We start from the raw sequence: 27716 nt of genomic DNA on the forward strand, positions 1-27716 counted from the left end.
CAAACATTTAAAATATGGCAACTTACCAATAATTAAATATGGTGGCTGCATAGGTTTACTTTTCCAGACTTTCCTTTCACCTAGTGACCTGGCCATTATCAAACTTCCTGTCTTAAGATGGCTCCTATATCTATTTAGGAGCAACGAAGATACCCTTGGACAGCAGCACTGTCTGAAGAGAGCAGTGTTAGACAGACTAGTAAATTTTGATGGACTTTACAGCTAACACTTTTTAAAGCGTAACTCCACTTTTGTTGAGAAAAAAATACTCCCCTCTGGGTGATCTATGTACATTACAGGGATTTACCAAATTTGTTCCAGATTCCTACCTTTTGGCGTTCTGAAGAAATCACTGAGTGTTTGTCTGTATCCATGTGAGAAAGAGAGTCTAATGGGAGTGGTTTTATGATTATCCTTTAATACATTTTTTATTGAAATTTCAACACATATAATAATACAGCTGTAGTCTAGAGAAATCCACCAGAGTAGTCATGTAACATAAACAAATAACAAGCAAGGAATGACAATGTCACTAAAGTATAAAAGCCATGCAGGCCATGTAAATAGAACATATGGAGAGAGGACAATATTTATACATTTTTGAAAGACATGAACATAAGGTAACATATTAAGCTAAGTGATCCATGGTTTCCATTCGTAATCAAATTTAGACCAGTGTTCAATCTTAGAGACAGAGAATGCTCATATTCGTAAGTGATTGTAATGGCTGTGATAGCATCAGAAGGGTTAGGTGCTAGATCTTTCTTCCAATGTTTCATTAAGACTGACTTGGCCGCTAGTAGAATGTGTGCTATTACTGTTTTGTAAGATTATACCAAGATTGAGAATACCAAGATTGAGAATAGCTAGGGCAGGGTCAGGCGGGGTCAAGATACCAGAAACCTTTGAAATAAGTTGGAATACCTGATTCCAAAAGTTAGATGTATGTGTTTACCCAAACAGAATATATGAAATATTGCCTGTTTGGCCATACTTTCACCAGAAAAGAGGGGAATGGGTGTCATAAAATTGAGCCAATTGAAAGGATGTTAGATACTGACATGATATTTGTTGAGCTAGCTCCCAGTGGTTAACACAGCGGGATATGTTATATGTGTATTTTAATGCAGCAGTCCATTGTAGCGGGATGAAAGATTTTTTAAAATCACTTTCCCACTTGACCAGGGGTTTAGTTTTAAAGAACGCTATCTTTTGCAGGAGAGGGTTGTAGAAGAGGGAAATCCCTTTCACAGTAGGAGAAGGAGCATGAAAGTAGTTCCATATTAAGTGGGGAAGGAGAGGTGATGGGAGATGGTTGTTGGTTATAATTCTCCTTATTGTAATATATGAGCATTATTCTGAGGCAGGCAGATCATATAAACTGGTCAAATCTGAGAAAGGTCTGGGAGAGCTGTTATCCAATAAGTCATCGACCCAATGAATACCTTGTCTAAGCAACCTTGTGACCCATATATAAGTGATATGGATTTCCAGTATTGCCAAAGGAATACGAATGTGTTGTGTGATGGAGGGGTCATGTGGTTGACCTACTAATACCCTCCATGCCATAATGGAGGATTTAATGGTATATTGGGGGTGTCCAAACTACGGTCCTCCAGCAGTTGCGGAACTACACATCCCATGAGGCATTGTAAATCTCTGACATTCACAGACATGACTAGGCATGATGGAAATTGTAGTTCCTGAAGCGATTTAACCTCAGGCTATGCAAAGGGTTTTTTATAGTAAGGGCAATAACATTGTCGAACTCGCTTCCACAAATGGTAGTAACTGCGGGGAGTATGGCTACTTTTAAAAGACTCTTGGACATACATCTCCAAGATCAAAACATTCAGGGGTATGGGAAATGAATACATCCACACACACCTATACAGGTTGAACTGGATGGACTATTCTCTTTATTCAACCTCAACTGTTATGTAACTATGTTACAGCTGGAGGGCCATAGTTTGGACATCTCTGGTATAGTGTATAGTATAGTAGCTGGAATGTTTACTAATGAGATTGGTTTCCAAAGGTCTGCTAATAAAAGGGTATGCTGATGAGGTACTTTTTTGAGTGAGTATTCCAGATGAACCCAAGGGATATCAGGGAAGGGACTAAACCATTTCCTGAGGTAAGCCAATTGGACCACCAGATAGAAATCTTGCAGATCCACCATACCAAAGCCTTGTTTATGTTTGAGTAAGTGTGCAAAGGAGCATCTAGGGTGTTTACGTTGCCAAACAAACTGCCTGAGAGGAGCAACAAGGGAGGTTAGATAAGCCTGTGGCATGGGGATAGATAGTGTTTCTAAAAGTGTATAAGATCTGTGAAAAATCATATGCTGCCAGTCTTCTGGCCCAAGACAATTTATAACGAGCATAGCTAGACAGGTCAGTATGAATTTTAGCATTAGGGGGCTTTTCCTTTGCTTCAGCTAGCGATAATATAGAGGTGTTAGAATAACACCCAAGTAGAGAATACCATCGCTAATCCAGGAGAATGGCAGGAGTTTTGTGAGATGCTGTCTGATGTGCTCATGCACCCCTAAATTGAGGATTAGCAACTTAGTGAAATTAACTTTATAATACAACACAGAGATGAAGGTGTCCAATACTTGGTGGACATTGGTTAGCAAATTTAAAGGATTTGTTAGGAAGATAATAATGTCATCAGCAAAGAGGATGATAACATGGGACCTATTTTGTAAGTGAAAACCTGAAATATGGGGTTGTAACCGAATGGTTTCTGCCAGAGGCTCAATCATTAGGTAAAAGTTGCGGTTGAAAGAAGACAGCCTTGCCTGGTTCCGTTGTAGATTTGGAAGGACTTGGAGAGAAGGCCTGAAGTAAAAACCTGGGCTGATGGGGAGGATATAGAGCTAGAATAGCTGAAAAGATAGAGCCCTGAAAGCCAAATAGACGGAGTACATGATTCATGTATGACCACCGTACTCAGTCAAAAGCCTTCTCTGCATCTATTGAAAAAACAGAGAGGGAGTTCTGCTAACTTCAGCATGGTGTAGGATAGCCAAAATGTTCCATGTAGTTCCTTCACCTGTCTACTCTGCATGAACCCTATCGGATCAGACTTGACTAGAGACAAAAGGACTTAGGACAGGTGGCTGGTTAGTATTTTAACAAAGAGCTTGGTATCTGAATTGAGCAAAGAGAAAGAGCAAAAATTGTCCAGTGTACCAGGTTTTACCAGGTTTGGGTTACAATATGCACGTGAAGCATCTCTGGTGGAAAAGAGGCTTTTGTGGAAGTTTCACAGAAAAGGTTTAGAAGATACGGGGAGAGAATGGATTTCAAGGACTTAAAAAATGTGTTGGTAAACCCATCAGATCCAGGTGATTTACCATTGGGCAGGGAAGCTATAGCTTTTTCAATTTCTGATGTCATGAACTCATTCAAATGAGCCATCTGGGATTCTGAGAGTGTCCAAAGTTTTATACTGGAAAGAAAGGAGCTTTCGGGGAAAGTTTCAGAGGGTTGGGGGATGGAGTGGTCATCTTTCAGATTATACAAGGCGCCATAATAATCTGCAAAGGTGTCAGCTATTTGTTGGGGATTAATAAGTTTAACTTTAGTGAATGGTTGGTAGAGAAATAGGATTCTAGACTTGGCTTTCTGCGACTTGAGCTTGAGCTTATTGGCTAGGTGTTTCTCTGCTTTATTGCTTTGGGCATAGAAGTGGAGTTTTAGAAGCAGTGGACATGAACACATGAGGGAAACTCTTATGTTTGGGAACAGCACCGGTGTGAAAGTAGGTTTCTTGTATCGCTGTAATGTTTCGCCTTTTGTTTCTTGGCTTCTGATTACATGGACATACTGTATGTTTGGCAGAGTGGTTAAATCAATAACCATTAAGAGACAGTAATTTAATACCCATCTTGAAGTAATAAACCAAATCCGATAGTAATTATCGGACTTGCATTAGACATTGAGGTACATTTAAGATGTAGCCGTATGTGGAGTGTTTCAGTACCGGAAAAAGGAGAGAAGCACAGATTGGCAAGGGTGATTAGAAGCCATATCATCTGGGTTCGGTCATCTCGCCCTCTATCTGACTCACCCTGTCCCCTAATTCATGCACTTCCGCTCTGTACTGCTGAAGGCCAGAGAGTAAATCAGACTGCAAGGATGCTCTCAGCGACAGTAACATATCTTTGAGCGTGCTGTCAGAAATTGGTTGGCCAATTATAGGAAATGCAGCAATAGGGTCAGGAGCAGCAGTGTCTATCAGAGAATTGAATGGATGATCACTCATCTATTCCCCATTAGCAGATCGGGAGTCCCTCCTAGGTTTTGACTTAGCTGGGCTCCTAAAAGAGGGAGAGGAATGCCCAGATGCTGTTGGAGCAGGCACAGAATTGGCTGTGAAAATGCCATTGCAAGTTGCAGACAGGGCCAGTAGAGGTCCGCCTGGCGGCCGGGGCAAGGGGGGACCTGCCACCATATCAAGCAGCGTGGTTGTGCCAACCCCCCCTCATTGGTTTCATAATTATCAATCAGCTGCTGCACCTGAAGGGCACTAATGAGGAAAGCTACTGGGTTTGCATTTCTTTAGCCGTGATTTCCTACTGGAAGTTTCTTACCAAACATTACATTTTTGTTGCAGGGGATGCCTGAAATCTGACTTGTATGTTACTGCAGACTTTGGGAAAACACAGGCAGGAAATTACTGTACACATTCTATGTACAGAACACCTCCAGGTAGCCATATTGCATTGCATTTTCAGAAAATTACAGAGCTGGAAATTGAAAAGGAAAGGTCATTTTCAATAACATAACAAATAATATGACTTGTGTCACTATTGTATATGCCAGGGCTCAAAATTTCAAGTCCTGAGTCACTAGTCAGGCCTTAAGAGTTACTTGCCACCAGTTGCCCCACCTAACCCCTACCCTAACCCACCCCTAAGTCTGCCCCTAAAAATGCCCTTGTAAACTATCTCATAAAATGACACAGTTAAATGCAAGTGATTATAAACTACTTCACCTTGTAAAACAACCCATTCAGTCTAAAATAGAAATGAAAGGCAAAACATTTTTGTAAAGATATAAAAAAACATTATAAATACCTTTTTCCCTTTTTTATGAAGCAATCACATTCCCTCTGTTCTCAGCTGCATAAGAGCTGGGGGAGGAGAAGCAGCAGCACACTGAGCCTCCCAGTGAATGGCTGTGTAGCGGGGGCATGCGGGAACAAGTCTGATCATTGGAGGAGAGTACACTGAGTTCCCAGCATAGATAGAGAACTGACCAGAGTGTGCTCTCCTGCTTAGTGTAGTCAGTTTCTAATGGAAAAGCAGGGGGATTGGCAGGAACACTAGAGATTTCACATGGTGCAGCAGGCACACATCAGGACTATGAAGTGCTGGGGTAACCTTTTAAGTTCCAAAAATAAATATTAACAACTTTAACAATGTTAACATAAAGCATGCCAGTACCCATCAGTGCAGCCTCGTTAGTGCCCATCAGTGGAGGCTATCAGTGGCCATCAGTACAGCCTCATCAGTGCCTGTCAGTGCAGCCTTGTCAGTGACCATTAGTACTGGTCCATCAGTGCCCATCAGTGCAGCTTATCAGTGCCGCCTCATCAGTGGCCATCAGTGCAGCCTTATCAGGGGCACTATATCAGTGCAGCTTACCAGTGCTGCCTCATCAATGGCCATTAGTGCAGCCTCATCAGTGCCCATCAGTGCTGACACATCAGTGCCTATCAGTGCAGCATATCAGTGCTTCCTTATTAGCTCAGCCTCATTAGTACCAATCGGTGCAGTTTATAAGTACCCATTATTGCTGCTTCATCAGTTGAAATCAGTGCAGCCATATCAGTGGCAACTAGTACAGCCTATTAGTACCCATCAGTGCAGCATATAAGTGCAAATTAGGGCAGCATATCAGTGTCTATCAGTGCTGCCTTATCAGTGCAGCCCCATCAGTGCAGCTTATCAGTTCCACCTCATCGGTGGCCATCAGTGCCGCCTCATTAGTGGACATCAGTGCAGCATATTAGTGCCCTCAGTGCAGCCTTATCAGTGCTTATCAGTGGCCATCAGTGCAGCCTCAGCAGTGGTTTTCAGTGTCCATCAGTGCTGTCTATCATTGCCCATCAGTGCAGCCTCACCAGTGCCCAATAATGCAACAGAGAGGAATCAGGAGGATCTGGCAGCCAGTACACACAAAGCAGGTATTTCCCGCTGAGACACAGCTTGTATATGAATATCCAGACTCTGTCAAACAAAGTCCCACCTCCTGGACTGCCACTGGACCGGTGTACAGTCTATCATAGTAACCATTTTTATTTGCTATTTCTCCCCCACGAAAGTGGAGTTACCCATTAAGCAGTTACAGAAACAATGTTTTCCTTATGGGATAAAGGCATTTAATGATCGATTCAATTAAAGATTTTTAACTAAATGAATAAAATCTGACCATTGTAAGCATTTCTGTCAGGGTTAAATGGTTTGTCTTAAACCTCTAACTTCCACTTTTACGGCTCAACATGGTCTATTAACTGCTTCCTTAATCCTGATCCTGACCACTGTAAGTATATATAACAGCCTCGGGAATCGGTTATGCCATCATGGTATCATGGTTGAAATTAAAACATGACAAATACAGAAACCATGCAAAAGATTAATTTTAATAAAATAAATAAATAAATACATTTTTAAAAGAATTTTAAAGTGCTCTGTCTCACCCATGCTCACATGTAAATGTGAATGTGCACATAGGTCCCACATGCATATGTAAACAGTGATCACATAACACATGTGAGGTATCTTTGTGAATGTCAGAGTGAAAGCAATAATTCTAGTGACAGATCTCCCTTTTAATCTCTAAAATGGTAACCTGTAAAGGCTTTTAAATCATTGCCTATGGATAATTTAATATACTGTGGTTTGTCGCCATTCCATAGGAGTGCACAATTTTAAAGTGTGACTTTATATAATTGTATATTTTACCGAAAATTGGGTATTATATTGTGCACTAAAATTCTTTAAAATTTATTTTTTTTCTGAAATCATTTGCTTTCAGAAAATGTATAATATTTTGGGGTTCTCTGTAATTTTCTAGAAAGATAAAAAGCAGGTTTTTACACGTATATGAGAAGTGTCAGACTTGGCTTGTTAGGCAAGCGGTTAAAGGAAGTTAAAAATAACAGCAAAATCAACAGGTTTAAAAAAAAAAAAGTTACAAGCGGACTGCTTTGTTTATGCAAGTGTCAGAATGTATCATATTTGCCTTTTTTTAGTTTGACTTTACTGTTACTTTAAACAAGGATATGTACAGTATAGCAGTAGACTAATAGATAACCATCTGGACTGCTGCACAAGACTTAGGGTGACAAATTACTTGCTAAACACCAAGAAAATAGTAGGTCAAAGCCAGCTTTGAAAGCTTCTTAGTATCCGGGAAAGATTTTAAGGTAGGTTAAACAGAATAATGTACTTTGTATTAGATGTGGCAATATTAGAAGTTTTAATATAGATTATTATTGCTGAAATCAATAAATGAGCTTGTGCATGGAACATTTTACTTTGTAAATTGGCAAGTTCTCAAAAAAAAGAAGCTTTACCACCACCATACCTGCAGCGCTCGCTGCAGGGGAACTACTTTGGTATAATCCAGCCATAGGTGAACCATAGTTAAATATCTGCAGTGTGAGGAGCCTAAACCTAACCAGAAATATAAAAATGATAGCCAGACATGAACATACATTCCAGTTACTGATTTTTGTTCAAACATTCAATGCATGTTCTGCTTCCCAAGAAATGAGCAGAAATATAGCAATAGCATACCTCCCAACTATTTTGGAAAAGGCAGGACCGTTCCAAGATAGTTTCAAAGAAATTCTGGCTTCTCGACGATCCCGGATGAATCCCAGAGTCCATTGCCAAAATGAGCTTCGGCACTGGGCTCCAATAATCCCCTTGCTCCAACCTGGCTCTGATCCCCCTGCAGTGCAGCTGGCTTCCCCTCCTCTCTCCCACTGGCTGCACTGCAGAGGGATCAGTTACAGTATCAGCATGCAGGGCCCCCCCTCTGGTTACTTCCCCTCTGTGTCCTCCCCACTCCTTCAATCCCCTTGTGTGTGTCCCCACAGCACTGCCGGGTCTGTTCTTCTCACTCCTGCTGGCTATGCTGCAGGGGAATCTACAGTGTCTTCACTGAGGAATCTTTGGAGAGCATTTGGCAGATAGTAATAATGTGTTCTATTGCCTCCTCACTGCCCGTGTTAATCCCCCTCCCCCCCCCAGCATGCCGCAACCATGTGCATTGCACACAGTTGTGAGGCACTTGCAGAGCAGCACCATTCTCTTGAATGGGTTGTGTTCATCAGGGGTAAAAGTCATGCAAAAGCAAAGAGCATAGCGGCTGCAGCATATGTACAACTGCAGCTAAAATAGGGGGGGGGCGAGTTGAGGGGGGCGGTAAAAGTGCAGCACACGTGGGGTTTTTTGGACTCCAACCTCACATGTGAATGAGAGCCCTAAGTACTCATTCACACAGATACTCTGGCCGTGTTAATGTTTGCTTGTTAATGTGGCTGGTACTGGCTGTTACTCTATGGGGATACAGCAGCTGTACAAACACAACAACAGGATCTAATTTGTCAGATGTGCATGAGTGGCTCTAAATAAACACGGTCTGTGTTTGCCAGTGTACACTTGCACCCATATACCTGTCAAATACAGACCTGTGGATGTGTTTATGCAACCACTGTGTCTTACTGTAGCATAGGCTGTCTGCACACAGTTAAAGGTGGTTTCAGCCACAGAAACAATCTGCTGAATTTTGTAAGTTACTGTATGTTGGGTTTATGTCCACTAATATGGGGGGGGGGGGGGTTAAGTTCTTCTTTAAGGTAGACATGGGAAAAAAGTGCTATCTCACTGTCTTTTTTCAGTTCACAAAATTAAATTTCACTTATTGTGCTAAATTGTATAAGTGTTTGTGAGACTCTTGCTTGCAGCAAAGCAATTAAAGCTTGTTTTTAGATACAAAGAAGCCTAGGCTTTGTTTAACCAAGCCTTTTAAGCTACCTCGCCATTAACAGTTTGGCCACGCCCATTGCTCCCCCACATGTGGTGTTGCTTACCACATTACTACTGTACCTAGGGTATCTGGGGGGGGTGTCAGATTGTCCCCTCCCAGTCATCATAATTTAACCACACACACCTTTTAACCACCCCCTGAAATATTTGTGACTCTCAACTTCTAACATTGGGAGGTATGCAATGGGTATAACCTTTGCAGACATTAGAGCTGGCATCATCATTAGCTCTTAAAAACCTCACGAAGGAAAACGAATTTTGTCTCCTGAGCCTTTGACATTAGATGTTTTTGGATTTTCCCACCTCAGAGGCAAAACTAATGCAGAAATCATAATTAAAGCAGGCCTTGAATGAAAAAAAGTCCATTCATCTTTCAACACCCCCCACCCTATTTAATAACCTTGAGTAAAATCAATGAAAAAAATAAAAGAAAAACATAAAAATACTTTCTTTACGCACTTCTTCCAATGCATTTGCCTAAGGGAGGGAGACATAACTGAACTCTCTTTGAGCATCCTTGGATAGCCAAGTATCCCAAATCTCATTAGAATGAGCTCCTGCATAGTGTTAAATCTTTTTCTTGTGAGCATTGGTATGCTCAGCTTTCCCAGGACCCTGTAATGAAGCAAAGCGATGCAACTGGCTTCTGGCGTGTACAGGAGGTGTTAAAAAGTTAGGTGTAAGGTGTTTTTTCTTTATTTTTTTTTCACTTAGTATTTTTTTTTAGAGGGGGGAAGCTGCAGGATAAGAGGAAAGGTAATTTTCACGCAAGGTCCTTTTTACTACTAAACTGCAATCAATGTGAATGTTTCATGATAAAAATGATGCAGATTTTAAATGTTGCCGTGTCTTTAAGATTTCCACTGAGTGTAAAAATTAGATTGACACTCTGGCATGCCATCACAAAACATTGCCCAGCTGATGGGCATGTATTTCGTTTAGGGCACATCTTTGGGAATCATTTTCTCTTTGTTACTTTATCTAACTTACTTTTTATAGGCTTTTAAATTGTGCTAGAGTCTCTAACCCCATGAGCACAGCGATCCAACTTATCTATCAAAGGCCAGTGACATGTCAGGGTTTTTTGCATATCTCCAATTAATTCTTAATTAACTTTTGGGTTTTATCAAACCTCTCAAGTCGAGAATGATCCTGGCTCATTCTTCCAGCATAGTCCCAGAACCATAGCTTAATTAATCATAAGACTTGATACCTTTCAAACATTTTTTCAATAAAAATAGATGAAATTTTTAAAAATTACATAGCAAGAAAGTATTAAAACCATCAAAATTCTGCACATCATTTATGAACATTTTGAAACTTCACATATATCATAAATTACAACTTCATCCAGAAATAATATTTCAGTTTTAAGTGGTTGCTGCTAGGATGAATCATATGCTGGCTTCTTATTAGCTTTAGGGACTATAGTGAAAAGCTATCCCTAACAGTATTTCACGTCCTACTAGTAGTCCAATGGAGACATAGGCAACAGTATAAAAACAACGGGGGTTCTAATCTTTCCCCATCCTGCTTAAAAAAGTTATTGCTGCCTGCTTTATTGTAGGAGATTACAGCAACCATTCAGAGGTTGTAGCACTTCCCTACTATATGCATAACTAAAACAGGTGTAAATAAATAGGGCTGCATTAAGACATTAAATTCTCAGAAAAAGCAGCTTCATGTGCTCATGCTCTATGTGATAGATAGTGTAAAAGAAAATAAATCAGAAATATGCAGCACTATTTCTATTAAATAAATAAATAAACCATATGTAGTCATATTAGGTACATCGTTAGTGAGGTTGAAAAAAGGCACCAGTCGATCCAGTCCAACCTATGATGAGTGTGTGTGTTTGTGCTGTTAAAAATGCTATTAAAAATGAAATTAGTGTCTAGAAGTGTTTCACCTAGTGCATTTAACATGTATAAATAATTACATCATAGTAGCATACAGTGTTTTACAAATCAGAAATCAAAGCATCATGAAGTGCCAGTCAAAAAAACTCCTGTGTTCTCCATTGCAAGCACAATCCTCTTAGTGAATGCACACCATCAGTGTCATGAAAGAGCACTTACTGGAAGCAAATTACCCCCAAAGGTTTGAGTGGTCATATGCAGCCTAATAACACAATTATGATATCTTCCAGGTTCAATCACAGACTCTGCCACCTTTCACATGTAACCATCTCTTCCAAGGATTGATATACAGTATATGAAAGAGAAAACAAAATACTCCAGCAGTGTAGACCAGTTAGAACTAATTTATTAAAATGAAGGATTAAAAATACTCACATGTGTCTATGTACCATAGTGACTAATCAGTACAGAGAGAGTGAAAAATAAGATGGAGCTGCCTCTCATTCCCAGGAATTGCCTTCAGTGCTCTTTGGTGACACCATGGTGGCATGTATTCACTGGGAGTATTGAGCTTACAAAGGACAACAGAGAAGTTTCACTGGCACTTCATATGACTTTGATTTGTGTTTTGTGATTATTTATTCACTGTACATCAGTATGTACATCAGTATGTTCTAAACATATTTTTTCATATATGTTACATAACTAAAACAGGTTTAGGTAGAGGTACACCTTAAAAAAAATTCATAAAGAACTATAAAACAACAGTCAAATATTAACAGTACCTTTAAGGAGTCCAAAAACTTCATGTCTCCCAAAATCTTTTTAGAAGCAGGCCAGTAGTCATCTGCAAACTTTCCACTTGAATCTCCCTTTTTATCGGGTTTAATCCCCTTGGAATAGACAACATGTGAACTGTCAATCTTTAATACACTCAGCAACAAAGCAAACATAAATCAGAATAACTTAAAACACACATGAAGTCTATATGTAAATAAATCTCAATCCCATGAGTGGTTTTACAATGAGGCCAAATATTCAACAAACTGCATAGAAAAAGTACATGGTGAAATGATTTATTAAAAATTAAACCCATCTCATTACAAACAGCCTAGGCAAACAAAGTTGAAGTAGACAGATCTTCAAAAATAGCACTCCCTATCAGGAAGCTCTTTATTAAAAAAAAAAAAAAAACAGGTAAGACAGGCTACTGTATGCTACCTTGACCCCAACTTTAAAATGAACATATCTTTGAAAACTTTTTGTGTTCATTGTGCAGTGATCTTTAATTATTTCAGATTATTTGCAAGTGTTTGATATAAAGAATATGTAATTTTTTTCCAATTTAGTTTGGAATTCTCTCTTTTAGGGATTCCCAATTTTTAGTCTTTTTTTAGCATTAATTCTTTAAATACTGTAAATAGTGATGTGAATGTATAGTCACATAGAAGTGCGGTGTAATACAGCTATCCAATCTTTGGCTTTTGTAGTATGCTGCCTTTTTTATATTCTATAAGATGTATATGTGGGGTTTGGTATTTGTTCTGGGAATTCCAAAGAAAAATTGTTATACTGATCCAGACCTGATATCTTAAAGGGAATCTGTGAGGGGAGAAGTATGGGAGCTGCCAATTCTAGCCTCCTTTTTAAAATGTTTGTTGTCTGACTGTATCTGACTTACGTACTTTTGAGTAAAAGACCTTAAATAAGCATGAAATAAGTGTCAGAAAAGTGACACGTTCTCTATACTTGTACTGGGTCAGTTGTTCTGGCAACATTAAAGCCAAAGTATCAACATGACAATAAGGGAACTAGCATTCTTAAAAGAGGAGTTCAGTATCGACAGCCACTGTGGCCTCGTATGATATAGTTACATAGTTACATAGTTACATAGTTACATAGTTAGTGAGGCTGAAAAAAAGACACAAGTCCATCCAGTTCAACCTATGTGTGTGTGTTTGCTTTTAACCGTACATTGTATACCCCTGTATGTTGTGGTCTTTAAGGTGTCCATCCAATAGTTTTTTGAAACTATCAATGCTCCCCGCTGATACGACTGCTTGCGGAAGAGAATTCCACATCCTTACCGCTCTTACAGTGAAGAACCCCTTACGCACTTTAAGGTTAAACCGCCTTTCCTCTAGTTTTAGTGAGTGGCCACGTGTCTTATTGTATTCCCTTACTCTAAATAGTTTGTTCCTTATGCTCGGGTCGCCAGTACAGTATTTGTACATTGATATCATATCCCCCCTCAAGCGTCTCTTCTCCAGAGAGAATAGGTTCAGTGCTTGTAGTCTTTCCTCATAGCCGATGTCCTCCATTCCCCTAATTATTTTTGTTGCCCTTCTCTGGACTTTCTCCAGTTCCAGCACATCCTTCCTGAGGACCGGTGCCCAGAACTGGACAGCATACTCCAGATGTGGCCGGACCAGAGTCTTGTAGAGTGGAAGAATAATCTCTTTATTTCTGGAGTGAATCCCCTTTTTTATACAACCCAGTATTCTGTTGGCTTTGCTTGCAGCGGCTTGGCATTGCATGCCACTTCCAAGCCTGTTGTCTACCAGTACCCCCAGGTCCCTTTCCATCCTAGACTCACCCAGAGGTTCCCCCCCTAGTGAGTAGCTTGCTTTCTGGTTTCTGGCCCCCAAGTGCATTACTTTACATTTTTCTACATTAAATCTCATCTGCCATGTAGTTGCCCACCCCGTTATTTTGTTCAGGTCTGCTTGCAAGATTTCCACATCCTGCATAGAAGATATTGGCATGCCTAATTTAGTATCATCTGCAAATACTGAGATTGTACTAGATATCCCCTCCTCTAGATCATTTATGAATAAATTAAACAGGATTGGTCCCAGGACAGAACCCTGGGGGACCCCACTTTCCACACCCGCCCAATCCGAGTACTCCCCATTAATCACCACCCTCTGTACTCTCCCCTGGAGCCAGTTCTCTATCCAGGTACTCACCTTATGGTCCATACCTACCTTCCTTAGTTTGTACAGTAAGCGTTTGTGGGGAACGGTGTCAAAGGCCTTTGCAAAGTCCAGATACACCACATCCACAGGCTTACCTTTATCTAAGTGGCAGCTCACTTCATCGTAGAAGGTTAATAGATTGGTTTGGCATGAACGCTTTTTCATGAATCCATGCTGATTACTACTTATAATACCGTTTTCATTACTAAAGTCTTGTATGTGGTCCCTTATCATCCCCTCCAAAATTTTGCAGACTACAGATGTTAGGCTGACCGGCCTATAGTTACCCGGCATATATCTCGGCCCCTTTTTAAATATTGGTACCACGTTGGCTTTTTTCCAATCAGCTGGCACCATACCTGTCTGTAAACTATCCTTAAAGATCAAGAATAATGGTCTGGCAATCACCTGACTGAGCTCATTCAGAACCCTTGGGTGCAAGCCATCCGGTCCCGGGGATTTATTTATGTTAAGTTTCTCTAGTTTAGCTCTAAGTCTATCCTCTGTTAGCCATGGCGGCACTTCCTGAGGTGTATTATTTAGTTCGGCCTTACAAGCGGGGTTCATGTAGCCCCCCGATTCCTTTGTGAAGACTGAAGAAAAGAAATTATTTAACACTTCCGCCTTTTCTCTGTCCTCAGTGGCCATTTTTCCTTTATCATCTTTTATGGGGCCAATGTGTTCTGGCCTCGCTTTCTTACTGTTTATATACTTAAAGAACTTCTTGGGGTACTTTTTACTCTCCTCCGCTATATGTCTCTCGTGTTCTATTTTAGCCGCCCTGATTTCATCTTTACATTTCTTATTACACTCTTTGTAATGCTTAAATGCTGCCAATGACCCCTCAGTCTTGTATTTTTTGAAGGCCTTTTCTTTAGCTCTAATATACATTTTTATGTTGGAGTTTAGCCACCCAGGGTTTAGTTTTGCTCTTTTAAATTTATTTCCCAGTGGAATGCACTGGCCCACCCCCTTGTTAAGTATGCTCTTGAAGCACTCCCATTTTTCCTCCGTGTTCTTTGTTCCCAGGGTTCTATCCCATTTGATATTTTCTAGCAGTGAGCGCAGTTTAGGGAAATTGGCTCTTTTGAAATTCAGTGTCCTTATATTACCCTTGTGTTTCCTATTACTGTAATTAATACTGAAACCAATTGACCTATGGTCACTGTTCCCTAAGTTGTCCCGTATTTCTATATCCGTGAGCAGGTCTGTATTGTTGGTAATCAGTAGGTCAAGTACCGCATTGTTTCTTGTCGGTGCATTCACCATCTGACCCATGAAATTGTCCTGCAAAACATTTAGGAACTGCCGAGCCTTGGCTGAATGCGCGGTTCCTTCTGCCCAGTCTATATCAGGATAATTAAAGTCCCCCATTATAATGACATTTCCCATCCTTGCTGCCAATCCTATCTGTAACATGAGGTCCACCTCACCCTCCTCCCTCTGGTTTGGGGGCCTATAGCATACGCCCAATATTACCTTCCCCACCGTGCCTTTCCTTTGAAGCTCTACCCATAGGGATTCTGCCTCGTCCATAGCTCCATTATTAATATCATCCCTCATATTTACCTGTATACTGTTCTTAATATACAAACATACCCCTCCCCCTTTTTTACCCTCTCTATCTCTGCGATAAAGGGAATACCCCTGAATGGTCGCCATCCAGTCATGAGAGCTGTCAAACCAAGTCTCAGTTATCCCCACAAAATCTAAGTCCTCCTCAAACATCAGCAGCTCCAGCTCTCCCATCTTGTTGGCCAGGCTTCTGGCATTGGTATATAAGCCTCGTAATTTTGATGTTTTTAGGCTGCTCTCTTGATTTTTCCCCGTACCCACCCTGGGTATAGGGGCTCCGAACACCCTACCGCTAATGCCCCCATTTCTGCCCTCTGAAACTTGCTTTCCACTGGCTAATTCTACATCTGTACCCTCCCCCCCATTCCCTAGTTTAAAAGCCCCTCTAACTTTTTGGCCATCCTCTCACCCAGTACGGCTGCACCCACCCCATTTAGGTGCAATCCGTCCCTACCAAAGAGCCGGTGACCGACTGAGAAGTCGGCCCAGTTCTCCAGGAACCCGAAACCCTCCTTACTACACCAGCTCCTCAGCCACTCGTTAACTTCCCTAATCTCCCGCTGCCTCTCTGGTGTGGCTCGAGGTACAGGTAGTATTTCGGAAAATACTACCTTGGAGGTCCTAGTCCTCAAGCGCCTAAGTCCCTGAAATCGTTTAGGACTCTCCGTCTTCCTCTGCCTATGTCATTGGTACCCACGTGTACCATGACAGCTGGGTCTTCCCCAGCCCCACCCAATAATCTGTTCACCCGATCCGCGATGTGCCGAACCCGAGCGCCCGGCAAACAACAGACTGTTCGGCGCACACGGTCTATGTCACAGATTACACTGTCTGCCCTTCTAATAATTGAGTCCCCTACCACCAGCACCTGTCTTTCCTTTCCCTTTCTCCCGGCCTCACTGGAGGAGTTCGTCCCCTGGCAGCTAGGGGCGTCACTCTGCTCCAGCAATGCTGGTCCCTGACTGGTTTCCCCAACATCACACAACGGGGCGTATCTATTGGGGTGCTCCAGCCCAGGATCAGCCTCCTTGACTTGTCCCCTTCTACCCCTCCTAACTGTCACCCCTCTGCTCTGCTCTGATGCCTGCACCTCCGATACTCCGCCCACCTCTGTGCAGGCCCCTGTCTGCACCTGATTGGTACAATCCTGGCTCTCCTCCGGTATGGACATTCGTCTCAGTGTTGCCAGCTGCTTCCCTAGATTCAGGACCTGAGCTTCCAGGGAAGCAACGTGCTCACATTTTGCGCATTTGTATTCGCCCTCGATCGCATGACCGAGGAACGCATACATATCACAAGATGTACACCGAGTCGCATCTCCACACCCGCCGGGCATTGTACCTACTATCTAATCTAATGGGGATTCAGCGATTTAAGTCTATCCTATGTGGCTATTTCCTGGCTTCCTAACGCTACCTTCTCACCCTCTGGTATTCCGCTCCACTCACTTGACACCGGTCAGTCACCCAACACTCACAATCTCACAGCCCGGTCAGACGCACAACGCTGAGTCGCACAGCCCGGTCAGACGCACAACACTAAGTCGCACAGCCCGGTCAGACGCACAACACTAAGTCGCACAGCCCGGTCAGACGCACAACACTAAGTCGCACAGCCCGGTCAGACGCACAACACTAAGTCGCACAGCGCGGTCAGACGCACAACACTGAGTCGCACAGCCCGGTCAGACGCACCACACAGAGTCGCACAGCACGGTCAGACGCACAACACCGAGTCGCACAGCCCGGTCAGACGCACAACACCGAGTCGCACAGCCCGGTCAGACGCACAACACCGAGTCGCACAGCCCGGTCAGACGCACAACACTGAGTCGCACAGCCCGGTCAGACGCACAACACTGAGTCGCACAGCCCGCACAGATATATTCCCTGTAAGGGAAACCAAAACATCTCATACTAGGTTAATTAACTATATGTTATAGATTCTGCTGTGGGTATTTGGGGCTTTATGGGGGAGGGTGTGTTCAGTAATGTTTTGTTTATATATATATATATATATATATATATATATATATAGGGATAACACATTTAATTGCTAAATTTTCATTGTCCTGCTAATAAATGTCACAACTTATGAGAGGTTATTTTACATTTTTCGAAGATACAAAGATATAAAACTGGAGTTTTATATGATAAGAGCTGAAGAGTGATCATATTACCTGTTGAGGCATGGATGTAAAGTATCTAATGTACTAACCCCAAGGGCTACCCTTCATACTTAATACTTTGAGAAAACAGTTAAAGAAATTTAAATAGCGCCATAATTGTACATTTTGTACAAAATGCACAACACGTGAGGGCACAGCTTGATGAATTCATTCGTTCCTGATGTTACAAACCAAAAGCATAACTAATCAATAAACTGCACACAATTACAGGTAAATAATCTTTTCACATAAAAATGTGTTCTTGTATGTGATGTGTGCGTGTGTGTGTGAGAGAGAGATAGAGAGAGAGGAGGACATTTTGGACAGTTTATTGCTAGTGTTATTGCAGAGCCTCACTTTACATTGTAGTTCCTACCAAAGCAGCCCCTTTAATTCATGGTTCCCATCAGAGCCCCCTTTACTTTATAGTCCACATCAGACACTCCTGTACATCATGCTTCCCATCAGATCTCTTCCTTACTTCATAGTCGCTTTGTTCTGGCCACAAATCTGGGAAAGTTCTGACTGAGTTTGGATGCAAACAGGTTCACATCCAGAGTGCCCCAGTGAAGGCAAATCTGATAACAGACCTTTGTATAAAGGACCCATTCCCATTGGTCCAAGCACTGACAACTGAGATACTGTAGTCCACCTGCCAGGTTTCCACTCCTGGAATATGAACCATGGACAAGGCTGGAGTGTGATGTTCTGCCCAATCTTAGTAGCCAAGCACCCTCTAGAGTGCTAAAGAGCTCTACGTCCCACCTTGGTAAATAATGTAGGCCACAGCTGTGACATTGTCTGACTGTATCTGGATCAGGCAATCCTTTAGGAGAGAAGGAGAGAAAGATAGATCACCTTGAGTTCCAGAATATTGATGGAGAGACTGGTCTCTTCTTGAGTCAATTTGCCCTGAACAAACAGCTGACCAATACTCCTCCTTAGCCAAATAGACTGGCATCCATCATGAGGATCTTCAATGAAAGGGGAGAAAGTACGTCCCAGACAATAGTAGAGGGGAGTTTAGCCAGAAATGCGCTTGCTTGGTCAGAAAAGCAAATGGTTTTGTTCAGAGAAAATGCAGACTGCAGGGTTTTGGTATGATGTTGTGCATAGGTAACCATCTCCAATGTGGTGACCTGAGCAACAGGACCATCTTGCAACAGTGGATGAACACTGTCCAATGGGAGGACAGGTGGGAGACGTGAAGCTGGAGGTTTAGAAGTTTCTCTAAAGGTATGATAACTTTGGTGTGCTTGGTTTCCAGAATAAGTCCAAAGTATTCCTATGAAGGTGGGGCAGACTTGTGGACATTAAGGATCCAACCAAACTCCTTCATTGTCAAATTGTGATGGAGATATCACAATCCAGGTCCAATGAAGACTTGACTCTGAGGAGCAAATCATACAAACAGCCTACAGTTGTTCCTCAAATTCTTAACAGTGCCAGAACTGGTGCCAGATCTTTGGTGAACACCTAAAGAGCAAAGGCCAGACCAAAAGGAAGAGCCATGAACTGGTAGTGGAGTTCCCCCAATGCAAACCAAAGAAAATGTTGATAGTTGTGGGAAATAGTAACATGGATGGAGGCATCAGTGATGTCTATTGAAGTTAGGGTTTCTCCCTGATGGAACTTTCATAAAAATGTTTGGTACAGTGAACAAATTGAACTAAAAGTCTCTGAAACTTTTGAATAATGGCACATAAACTATTACCTTTTAAACCATAATTCCTTGTACCAATTTTAACTGGAAAAAAACATTCATGAGGAAAAGTATGGAACTCTATCTTAGAACCCTACCTAGAACACATTTATCTGAAACAAGAATAGCCCTGTCTGCAAAGGACTGAAGATGTCCCACCACCTTAAAATAATGTGGTGGAGCTCACTTTTATGCAGAAAAGAGCCTAATATTAGGCTTGGAAGTTTTGTATTGCCAGGAATGCCTGGATTCTGTAGAAGGAGTGGGCATCATGGATCTCTCTTTAAAGGAGGATCCTTGTCCATGAAAAATGCCCTTACGCACACAAAAAGAAGTTAATATATATATGTATATATATATATATATATATATATATATATATATATATATATATATTAATAATCTCATCCAAAAATGCATCCACCAGTGAATTTCCTTCAAGGCCTTCTTGGAGATCTGGTCTGCAGACCAATACTCAAAATTACAGTTGAAGCAGACAGACAAAAGTCCATCTGACCTGAGTTCAAAGCCACATGGCAAATATATTGTAGACCTTGGACCAACTGACCCACTAAGTTAATATATCCAGGGGAAACTTGTTCAGTAGCTAGGCCTTGTGATAATTTTGCCCATTTGGTCAGAGTGTGAGACACTAGGACAGAAGGTAGAGCTGGAAAAATCAAGGCTCCGATGACAAACAGTAGTACATGGAACAAATAGTATTCTGCAATTTCCTAAATGATAGATTCCTAAAAGATGGAGAATCCTCCATTGATATAATGGTGAATTTGTTAAGCCTAGAGATAGGAGGGTCAACCATCAGGGGATTAGACCACTTTTTATCAAAGGTCTCTTCAAAATTGGTAGCGTACAGGAAAGCATTTTGGTAAGGTAAAGTATCTACCTGGGTGAGCCCAGTCCTTGTAAATTAAAGGATAAGTTCACCTATGTAAAATAAAATAATAAAAAAATAAATGCACATTTTTTTTTAACCTTTTGCCGACTGCGCACAGTATATTTACTGCGGCAGTCAGCCCCGGCCAGGCAGAGTGACATAGATCTACGTCACTCGCCTGTCACTGGCATCGGAGCCAATAGCGGGCGAGCGCGCGCCCGCTGAGGCGCACGCCCGCCTTGGCTCATTCAGGGAGGAGTGTGGGCGTGTGACCGGATGACCCGATGTCCGCCGGTCACTCGCCGATCGTCGGTACAGCGGGAGAAAGGGAGAGCGGCTTATGTAAACAAGCCGCCTGTCATTCTCCCCTGTGTAAAAATGAAGATCAGACGGTTCTACTATGTAGAACCGTTGATCTTTGTTTTTACACCAATAGCCATGTCCCACTACAGTTAGAAGCATGCCCCTAGGACACACTTAACCCCTCCCTGTCCAATACAGTTAACCCCTTCCCTGCCAGTGTCATTTTTGCAGTAACAGTGCATATATATAGCACTGATTACTGCAGTAATGTCACTGGTACCCCCAAAAGTGTCAAAAATGTTAGTCAAGGGTCCGATCTGTCCGCCGCAATGTCGCAGTACCGCAAAAAAAATCGCAGATTGCCGCCATTACTCGTTAAAAAAAAAACACCAAAAATGACAAAAATCTTTCCCTCTTTCCCGATAACTTTTGCGCAAACCAAACAAAATACGCTTTTTGCGATTTTTTTTTACCAAACATAGGTAGCATAAAACAATTTGGCCGAAAATGTTAAAAAATTTTGATTTTTACATTTTTTTGGGGGAATTTCATATAAAAAAAAGTGAAAAATATTGTTATTTTTGCAAAAATTACGCTCTTTTTTTTTTATAGCGCATGATCAAAAAATTGCACAGGTGATCAAATACCACCAAAAGAAAGCTCTGTTTGTGGAAAAAAAAGGACGTGAAATTTGTTTAGGTACAGCATCGCATGACCGCGCAATTGTCCGTTAAAGTCACGCAGTAAAAAATCGCAAAAAACCCCCTGGTCAGGAAGGGGGTAAAATCTTCCGGGGCTTAAGTGGTTAAATTTGTATTTATCATTTTTTTTTTTACAAACTTACCTTGTACGAGCAGGCAGTTACACAATGACAGAAAGAAACAATGAACAACAATGTTCAACAGTGCCCTGGTAGTTCATTGAGAACTACAAGCCAACAGCTACGAAAGGGGTTCTGTGAATGAATGTTTTGGCCAGGTGGGGGGAACCCCCGCACAGCCGCTTTTTAAAAAAAAATATGACAACGAGTTTAGGGAGAAGATCCCTGGCTAGCTGTCACTAGAGGCAGCAGGTCAGGAAACGGTTGCAGCAGTGGGAACATGTTCCACCGTAAAAATGGGAACATTTTCCCAAAGGTATCCTTTAAATCATCATAGAAGGAATCCTAGAGGAAAATCCAAGATGATTGCCTACACTTATGGGTTTCATAAGGTACAGCTGAATCTGTGGACATGGAAGGAGACTTCTCAATCTTCAAGGTCTCTCCAGTAGCCTTCACAAGAGCCACCACCAGCTCTTTCTCATACACCAGCTCAGCTGCTGGTAACTCCTCTATCAGATGGAGAAGAGGGATCCTCTGCCTCCATGAGGGAAGGGGGGTCTCAGGACCTGTGGGGGAGGAAGGCTCAATACCCAAGCTGTCAGATGCTTACTGTATGCAGGCAGTTGGAGGGTGCTTTTAGGGACCTTTTATAAAAGTATTCTTTCCTTACAGGAAACACAGTCCTCCATCGTGGATAGGGGGGCTGACAAGCCATGCAGAGTCTGTAGTGTAAAAAGGTTTCAGCCACCCCACAACTAGCACAAGAGAGAATGGGGTCCTTTTCAGTACAGTTCCTGGCAGCCCTCCTTGGCACTGCCATGGTTACCCAATAAAAGTGCAGACTAGAATAGTTCTCCCCCCAGCAAAAATACTCTCCCTTCAATTACAGCACCTCAGAGACCACAACAGCAGTACTCTTACCTGCAAATTCAGCTTTATCTGTGAGCCATGTAAGACTGACCTCCCTCTTCCCAGCATGCCACACTCCTGGCAGGAAGATAGTAAGAGAAACCCTCAAGAAGCATTGACATTTAGTAAAAATTTGCCCAAAGACACAGGTTCAGTGGAAGTGCAGAAAAGTTCCTATCTTTAGTAGAATACTATAGGATTAAGGCTTGAAGGGGAGGGGTATATAGAAGGGGCACTAACCCTACTTGGAATGTAAAGAGTAGCATGGGGCAAGGAAAACCACAGGGGATCAAATGCACCCTGCCCAGGGAAAGTACACTCACATAAGTCATGCTGGTACATGTAGCTCCATAGGATTTTATGATGGCTGGTGTGTCTCCAGGGACATCCTTCCTGATATTGATCTGAGTGTTGCATGCCCAGTTGTGGTGCTGAGACAGAACAAGGCTCGATCCAACATATGCGTCCACCAAGGGTACATGCATTAGTTATTTGTAAGATCAGTTTTTACATAAAATGTGATAGGTGAAAGAAGTATGAAGAAAAACAGTAATGAATTGAACACAAAAAGTCACTGACAGGACCAAAAACTTGAAAGTAGGAGCGCTAGGCAAAGAGCTAGAAAATGGATGTGTGTTGCAAGTGCGGGACTGGGCCACCAGTAGGGGCTGCCCCTGGGTTGTGTTCTAATCTTTTACTTGTACCTAGTGTCCTACTCCTGCAGGCAATGAGGTAACCAATGGTTTCGCCCTACTGATCTGACTTCCATGAACGAAAAATAAATACAACTTTATTCACCTGAAAGCTGGTGTACAGCCATTTGTCATAAAAGTCTCTGTTCATTCTAATATTTATTAAATAATTTGGTATGTATTTTGAAATTGAATGTGCATACATTATGGGCGTTATATGTTATACTGTACGTATCTATACTGTGAGAAAGAAAGAAAAAAAGAACACAATTTTATTAAAAACTGTAGTATGGCCAAGACAAAAAAATTAAAGGTTGTTAAACCTTTTTGCTGCCACCAGCGCATGCTGTATATTGGCAGCAGTGGGGGGTTTTACACACACTCCCAGCTGCTGTAGTAGCCAGGAAAGTCTGAAAATCTGACAAACTGACCAAGCACTCCAATACTTCCTCTCCTTGCATGCAGCCCTGTCGTGTTTCCCAGGCCCCACACTCTCATTGGTGTATGCGCAGTAAGTGCCCCCAGGTAGAGGGGAGGGAGATCAGTAAACATCAATTTGCTGATCTCCCCGTACTACTAAGAACTCAGAAGCAATGTGTAAAACATAACTTATGGGCCTGTCAGTCACATTCCCCAGGAGCTGTGGTCGGGGATGAAGCTTGGATCTTGATCTTGATCTTGAGCATGATCTGCACTCTGTTAGTTTCAATGGAAGGGAGTTTAATAGATCCCTGATGTCTCATTAAAATAAAAAAAACTGTCACAAAAAAGTATCACATAGGCGACTTTTTGCCCCCTATGTTATACTTAATAAAATTTTAATATAAGTGTAAAAAATAAAGTTTCCACTTACGCACTCAAATCCCCCCCTCTCCAAAAGTTTTGAGCCCCCTTCACTACCACATAGATGGATAATACAAATGTAAACACACATATCGGGGTTTCCTATGCAAAAAAGTTGTATGTGCTTCACATGTTACACATTGCTGCACATGTCAGAGTGAGAACAAACATTTTAAGCCCATTATTCATGGTTAACTCGAAACTGATGACCTATAGGGGCTTTTAAAGTGTTGCCTACAGATAATTTGTAGTAGTGAAGTTTGTTGCAATTTCATGGGTGCACACAAAATTAAAGGCTTGACATGTTGAGTATCTATTTACTTGGCGGAACTTAATATTTTACATTTTACAAAAAATGTGGGTAATATATTTCATTTGTCTGCCCTAAAATAAACTTTAGTGTATTGTTACTGAAATTGTGTGCTTGATAAACTAGCTTTATTTTTTAAACAAATGGTTCTGGCAAGAGAAAGGCTAGGTTTCCATAAACATAAAAAAAAAATGAAAAGAAATAATAATAATAAATGCACCCACATTTGCAGAAAAAATAAACATGAAATTAGTATTATTATTTAATTTCTATTTTTTTTTTTTTTTTTGCATATGGGCCTGCAAAGCACTGCAACAGCGACTGATGGATCTCAGGTGCAATGCACAGGCTCCTGCAGACTTTTACTCCAGCTCCATGTCTGTAATTAGATACAGACTTTTGGGTACTGAACTAGAGGAAGTTTCGAAGGGCTATAAGTGTGGTAATTACTGAACTTGTTTACCACTGACAACTTCAAGTCTTTTGGCCATGGTGGCAGTTTATTTATCAAAAAATTTCTGTGAATGAATGACGCAGCTGTGGAGGCAAAGATACATACAGCTGTGCTAAATTTAAAAGGGGACAAGAGCTGCCAGAGAGAGGAACCCTGTGATCTTGTAAGGGGGAGTTGGTAGCTTGTCACCATGCTGCATGTTACACCCTAAATATGGGTATAACATATAACATGCTATAAAAAGTGGACTTAGCCCTTCATCATCCCTCTGTTATCTAAAATGGCAATGTAAATGTATGAATACCTTTAAAATGCAAATTGCAGACAGAGTAAGTCGGACTCCAGAGGGTGGGTTTTGCATAGTTTTTAGCAGGGTGATGTCACTGGCCTTCAGTGTGTCCAGTGCCAAAATTGCAGCATTAAGTGCTGGTATTGCAACGCTTAGTTTCTGCTCACATTCATCCTGCAAAGACAATAAAAAATGTTGTTTAAAGATATGTACTCTTTTTTTCACAGCATAAAATGATGTTAAAATTTCTTGTGCAAGACTAAATAACTAGTCTAGGAAAAAATGATCATCATATTAAGCATGTAATAAGATGAAGACCCAAGTATAACTTTAAACACTATTCAGTAGATAATCTGTAAAATGAATACACATATTTTTTAATACATCAAACACTTTTCATGCTTAATTTAGAAAACAGTTTTAAAATGCAATCATTCTTTCTTCTTATGCTAAAATTGTGCAATTTTTAACCCAATCAATTTACTCCAATGATTTTAAAGTAAATTAACTTGAGTAAATTGACTGTGAAAAGTTATACATTTTCTCCAAGTCTGAAAAGTACTGCAGAGAGGACATTTACAGATTCATCTGTGACAGCACAAGTAATTGGCCAAATGATCAAACATAGACTAATTGTAATCTGCAGTTTACAGACCAGGAGCAAAGTTGGAATCAATAATGCAAAATAGGGTCAGAATGGCAAAATGCATACATACATTGCAGAAAAATACAAAATACAAATACAAAGCATAGTATGAAAGTTGCACGAAAATGAACTCTTCACAGCATGTCACATGTCTCTGTGGCTCAATCAGGGTAACCTGCAGCTGCATAGCATAGTCTCCATAAGATTTTAGAGCAACAAAGAGTTTAGCCTAGGATCATTACTTCAGTAAAACAATTCTGAACATAAACAGATACTTGCAACCATCCTCACCCTCCAACTGCATCCCTCTCAGTAAAGTTCTGGTAACACAGGTAAACAGCTAGAGGGATTGCAGGCCAGAGGACATGGGGGACTCTCCATGGGAACTAGAGTACACTGGTAGCCATTGTGGACTACAGTTGGGTCTTCCAGAAAAGCTTTGTGCCTTTCATTTGGCTGAAAACCATTTGCTCAGATTCCTCTGCCTCATCAGGTGTAGCCTCGCTGAGCCTCTGAGGGAGTGGAAGATAAGAAATGTATCTTTCATAGCCATGCCCAGAAACCAAGAGAATCATGGGAACAATTAGTTAAAGGGCCCATGTTTGTATCTGAGCAGAGTGAGTAAATGGGCATCTGCTACACTCCACCCCACCCCACAGAACTTTCTGTTTCTGGCAAGTTTGCAAGCCATTCAAATGTATCCTGTGCACATAGGGTCTGCGGAACTTAGGTCTCTGTAAGTGCCTCAGGGGTTTCAATACCATCTTCTGGTACAAGAGGCCATGCATTTGTCTTCAGGAACATCAATGGAAGGTGATTCAGAGGACTTCTCAATAAGAGCAAGAACCTGTGCTGGGTGACTATTGGGCCCTGTGATATTGTCAATATCCATGGCTTCCCCTGGGGGGGGGGTCTTAGAAATAATGGCTTTTCTTGGGTTTATTCCCTCTGGATATTGTAGACTGGTACACCTACACTAGAATATTCTGTTGTAGGATACGTTCAGGGACTTCTTCTCATGGTGTTTGCAATTTTCCTTTGATGGTATTGCCTTTACATTATACAAGCACTCCATCCCCAAGCTGAAGGTCAAAGTCTGACACTTCCAACTCTCCTTCTCCACTCATAAATGTTTTTAATTGAACTATTTGATTTCAGACAAGCATAGTTTTCACTCCTAACTCCAGGAAGTCTGAGTGTGTTCAAGTTATTCTGTGGAAACTGTGGCTCAAAGTGTAGCCCCTAAGAATCATGCATACCATGGTAGGGTAAATGGTGTTTCAAGGAATGTACTGTGTGGGTGTATTAATAATGGGTTTATTTGCTTTTTTCCTCATGAGCTAAGCCTCTCAGCAGTTGTATCAGGGTTCACCTTGGCCTATAAGTGGTGTTCAACATCTAAATGCCTAGTGAGTGGCACCACTCTTGGAGATTTTGCTTTCTAAAAGGGCCCATGATGTGAATGTGGTTTATGTGGACAGTCATAATGAAGTGTTTTAACACCATCTGTGCTGTGGTTTTAGTGGTCTGGTTAGAGGTCAGTACTGTCACTGCAGAAGTGATCCAACAAAACTAGAATGTGATGGAATCTGCATTTGTACACATTGAGTGTAAGAAAGTTGATTGCTACTACTTCCAATGGGGCAGACATATGCCAAGTCAGAGGTGGAATCCCTGACCTCAGCCCCCTTCAACAATTAACAGACTATACAGTGTCAGCAGACTTGTTCAACTAACTGTAACAGACCCACATACATTACTTAAACCAGGTGAACATTTTTTTTGGAAAACTATGTGTCCTGCTTTCATATTGATTCTCTCTGCTACAGATAGAGCCTGTGCCCTTAACAACTTGATTTGCTAGGTTGATGGGGGAACATTATTCTGCAGTACAGTGTACCATACCTCAGATGAGATCACTCAGCAGTTTCTTGGTTTCTGATAAAAGCTTCAGTCTTTCACTGGGACTGGGCTACTGCAATAATGGTATTACCAGCCAAATCAGGGATTTCGATCTCTTCAGCTTCATCATCCAAATCCCAGTGAGGCCTGGCTAGTGGGTACCTTGATTGAGTTGTTGACACTTGGTTGCTCTTTCTAGGATTATAAGGCAAGAAGAATTCAGACTTTGCCTGATGAGCTGGCAAACATTGCTCCAAGTTGAGAAGTTTAGCTGTGCCCTTTATCATGTAGAAAGA

General features: G+C 41.5%; 1 protein-coding gene across 1 annotated transcript in view; it reads right to left on the minus strand.

Moving 5' to 3' along the window:
• LOC309552619 (dynein axonemal heavy chain 3-like) overlaps positions 1–27716 on the minus strand; it is a 1537563-nt gene that overhangs the window by 511839 nt on the left and 998008 nt on the right. The window contains exons 37-38 of the mRNA XM_082253560.1: positions 24888–25046; positions 11718–11825 (exon numbers count right to left, since the gene is read on the minus strand). Of these exons, the coding sequence (XP_082109686.1) occupies positions 11718–11825; positions 24888–25046 (267 nt within the window). The remainder of the gene's footprint in view (positions 1–11717; positions 11826–24887; positions 25047–27716) is intronic.

This window comes from Pelophylax lessonae, assembly GCF_965119305.1.
Source record: "Pelophylax lessonae genome assembly, chromosome: 4".
Taxonomy (NCBI): Eukaryota; Metazoa; Chordata; class Amphibia; order Anura; family Ranidae; genus Pelophylax; species Pelophylax lessonae.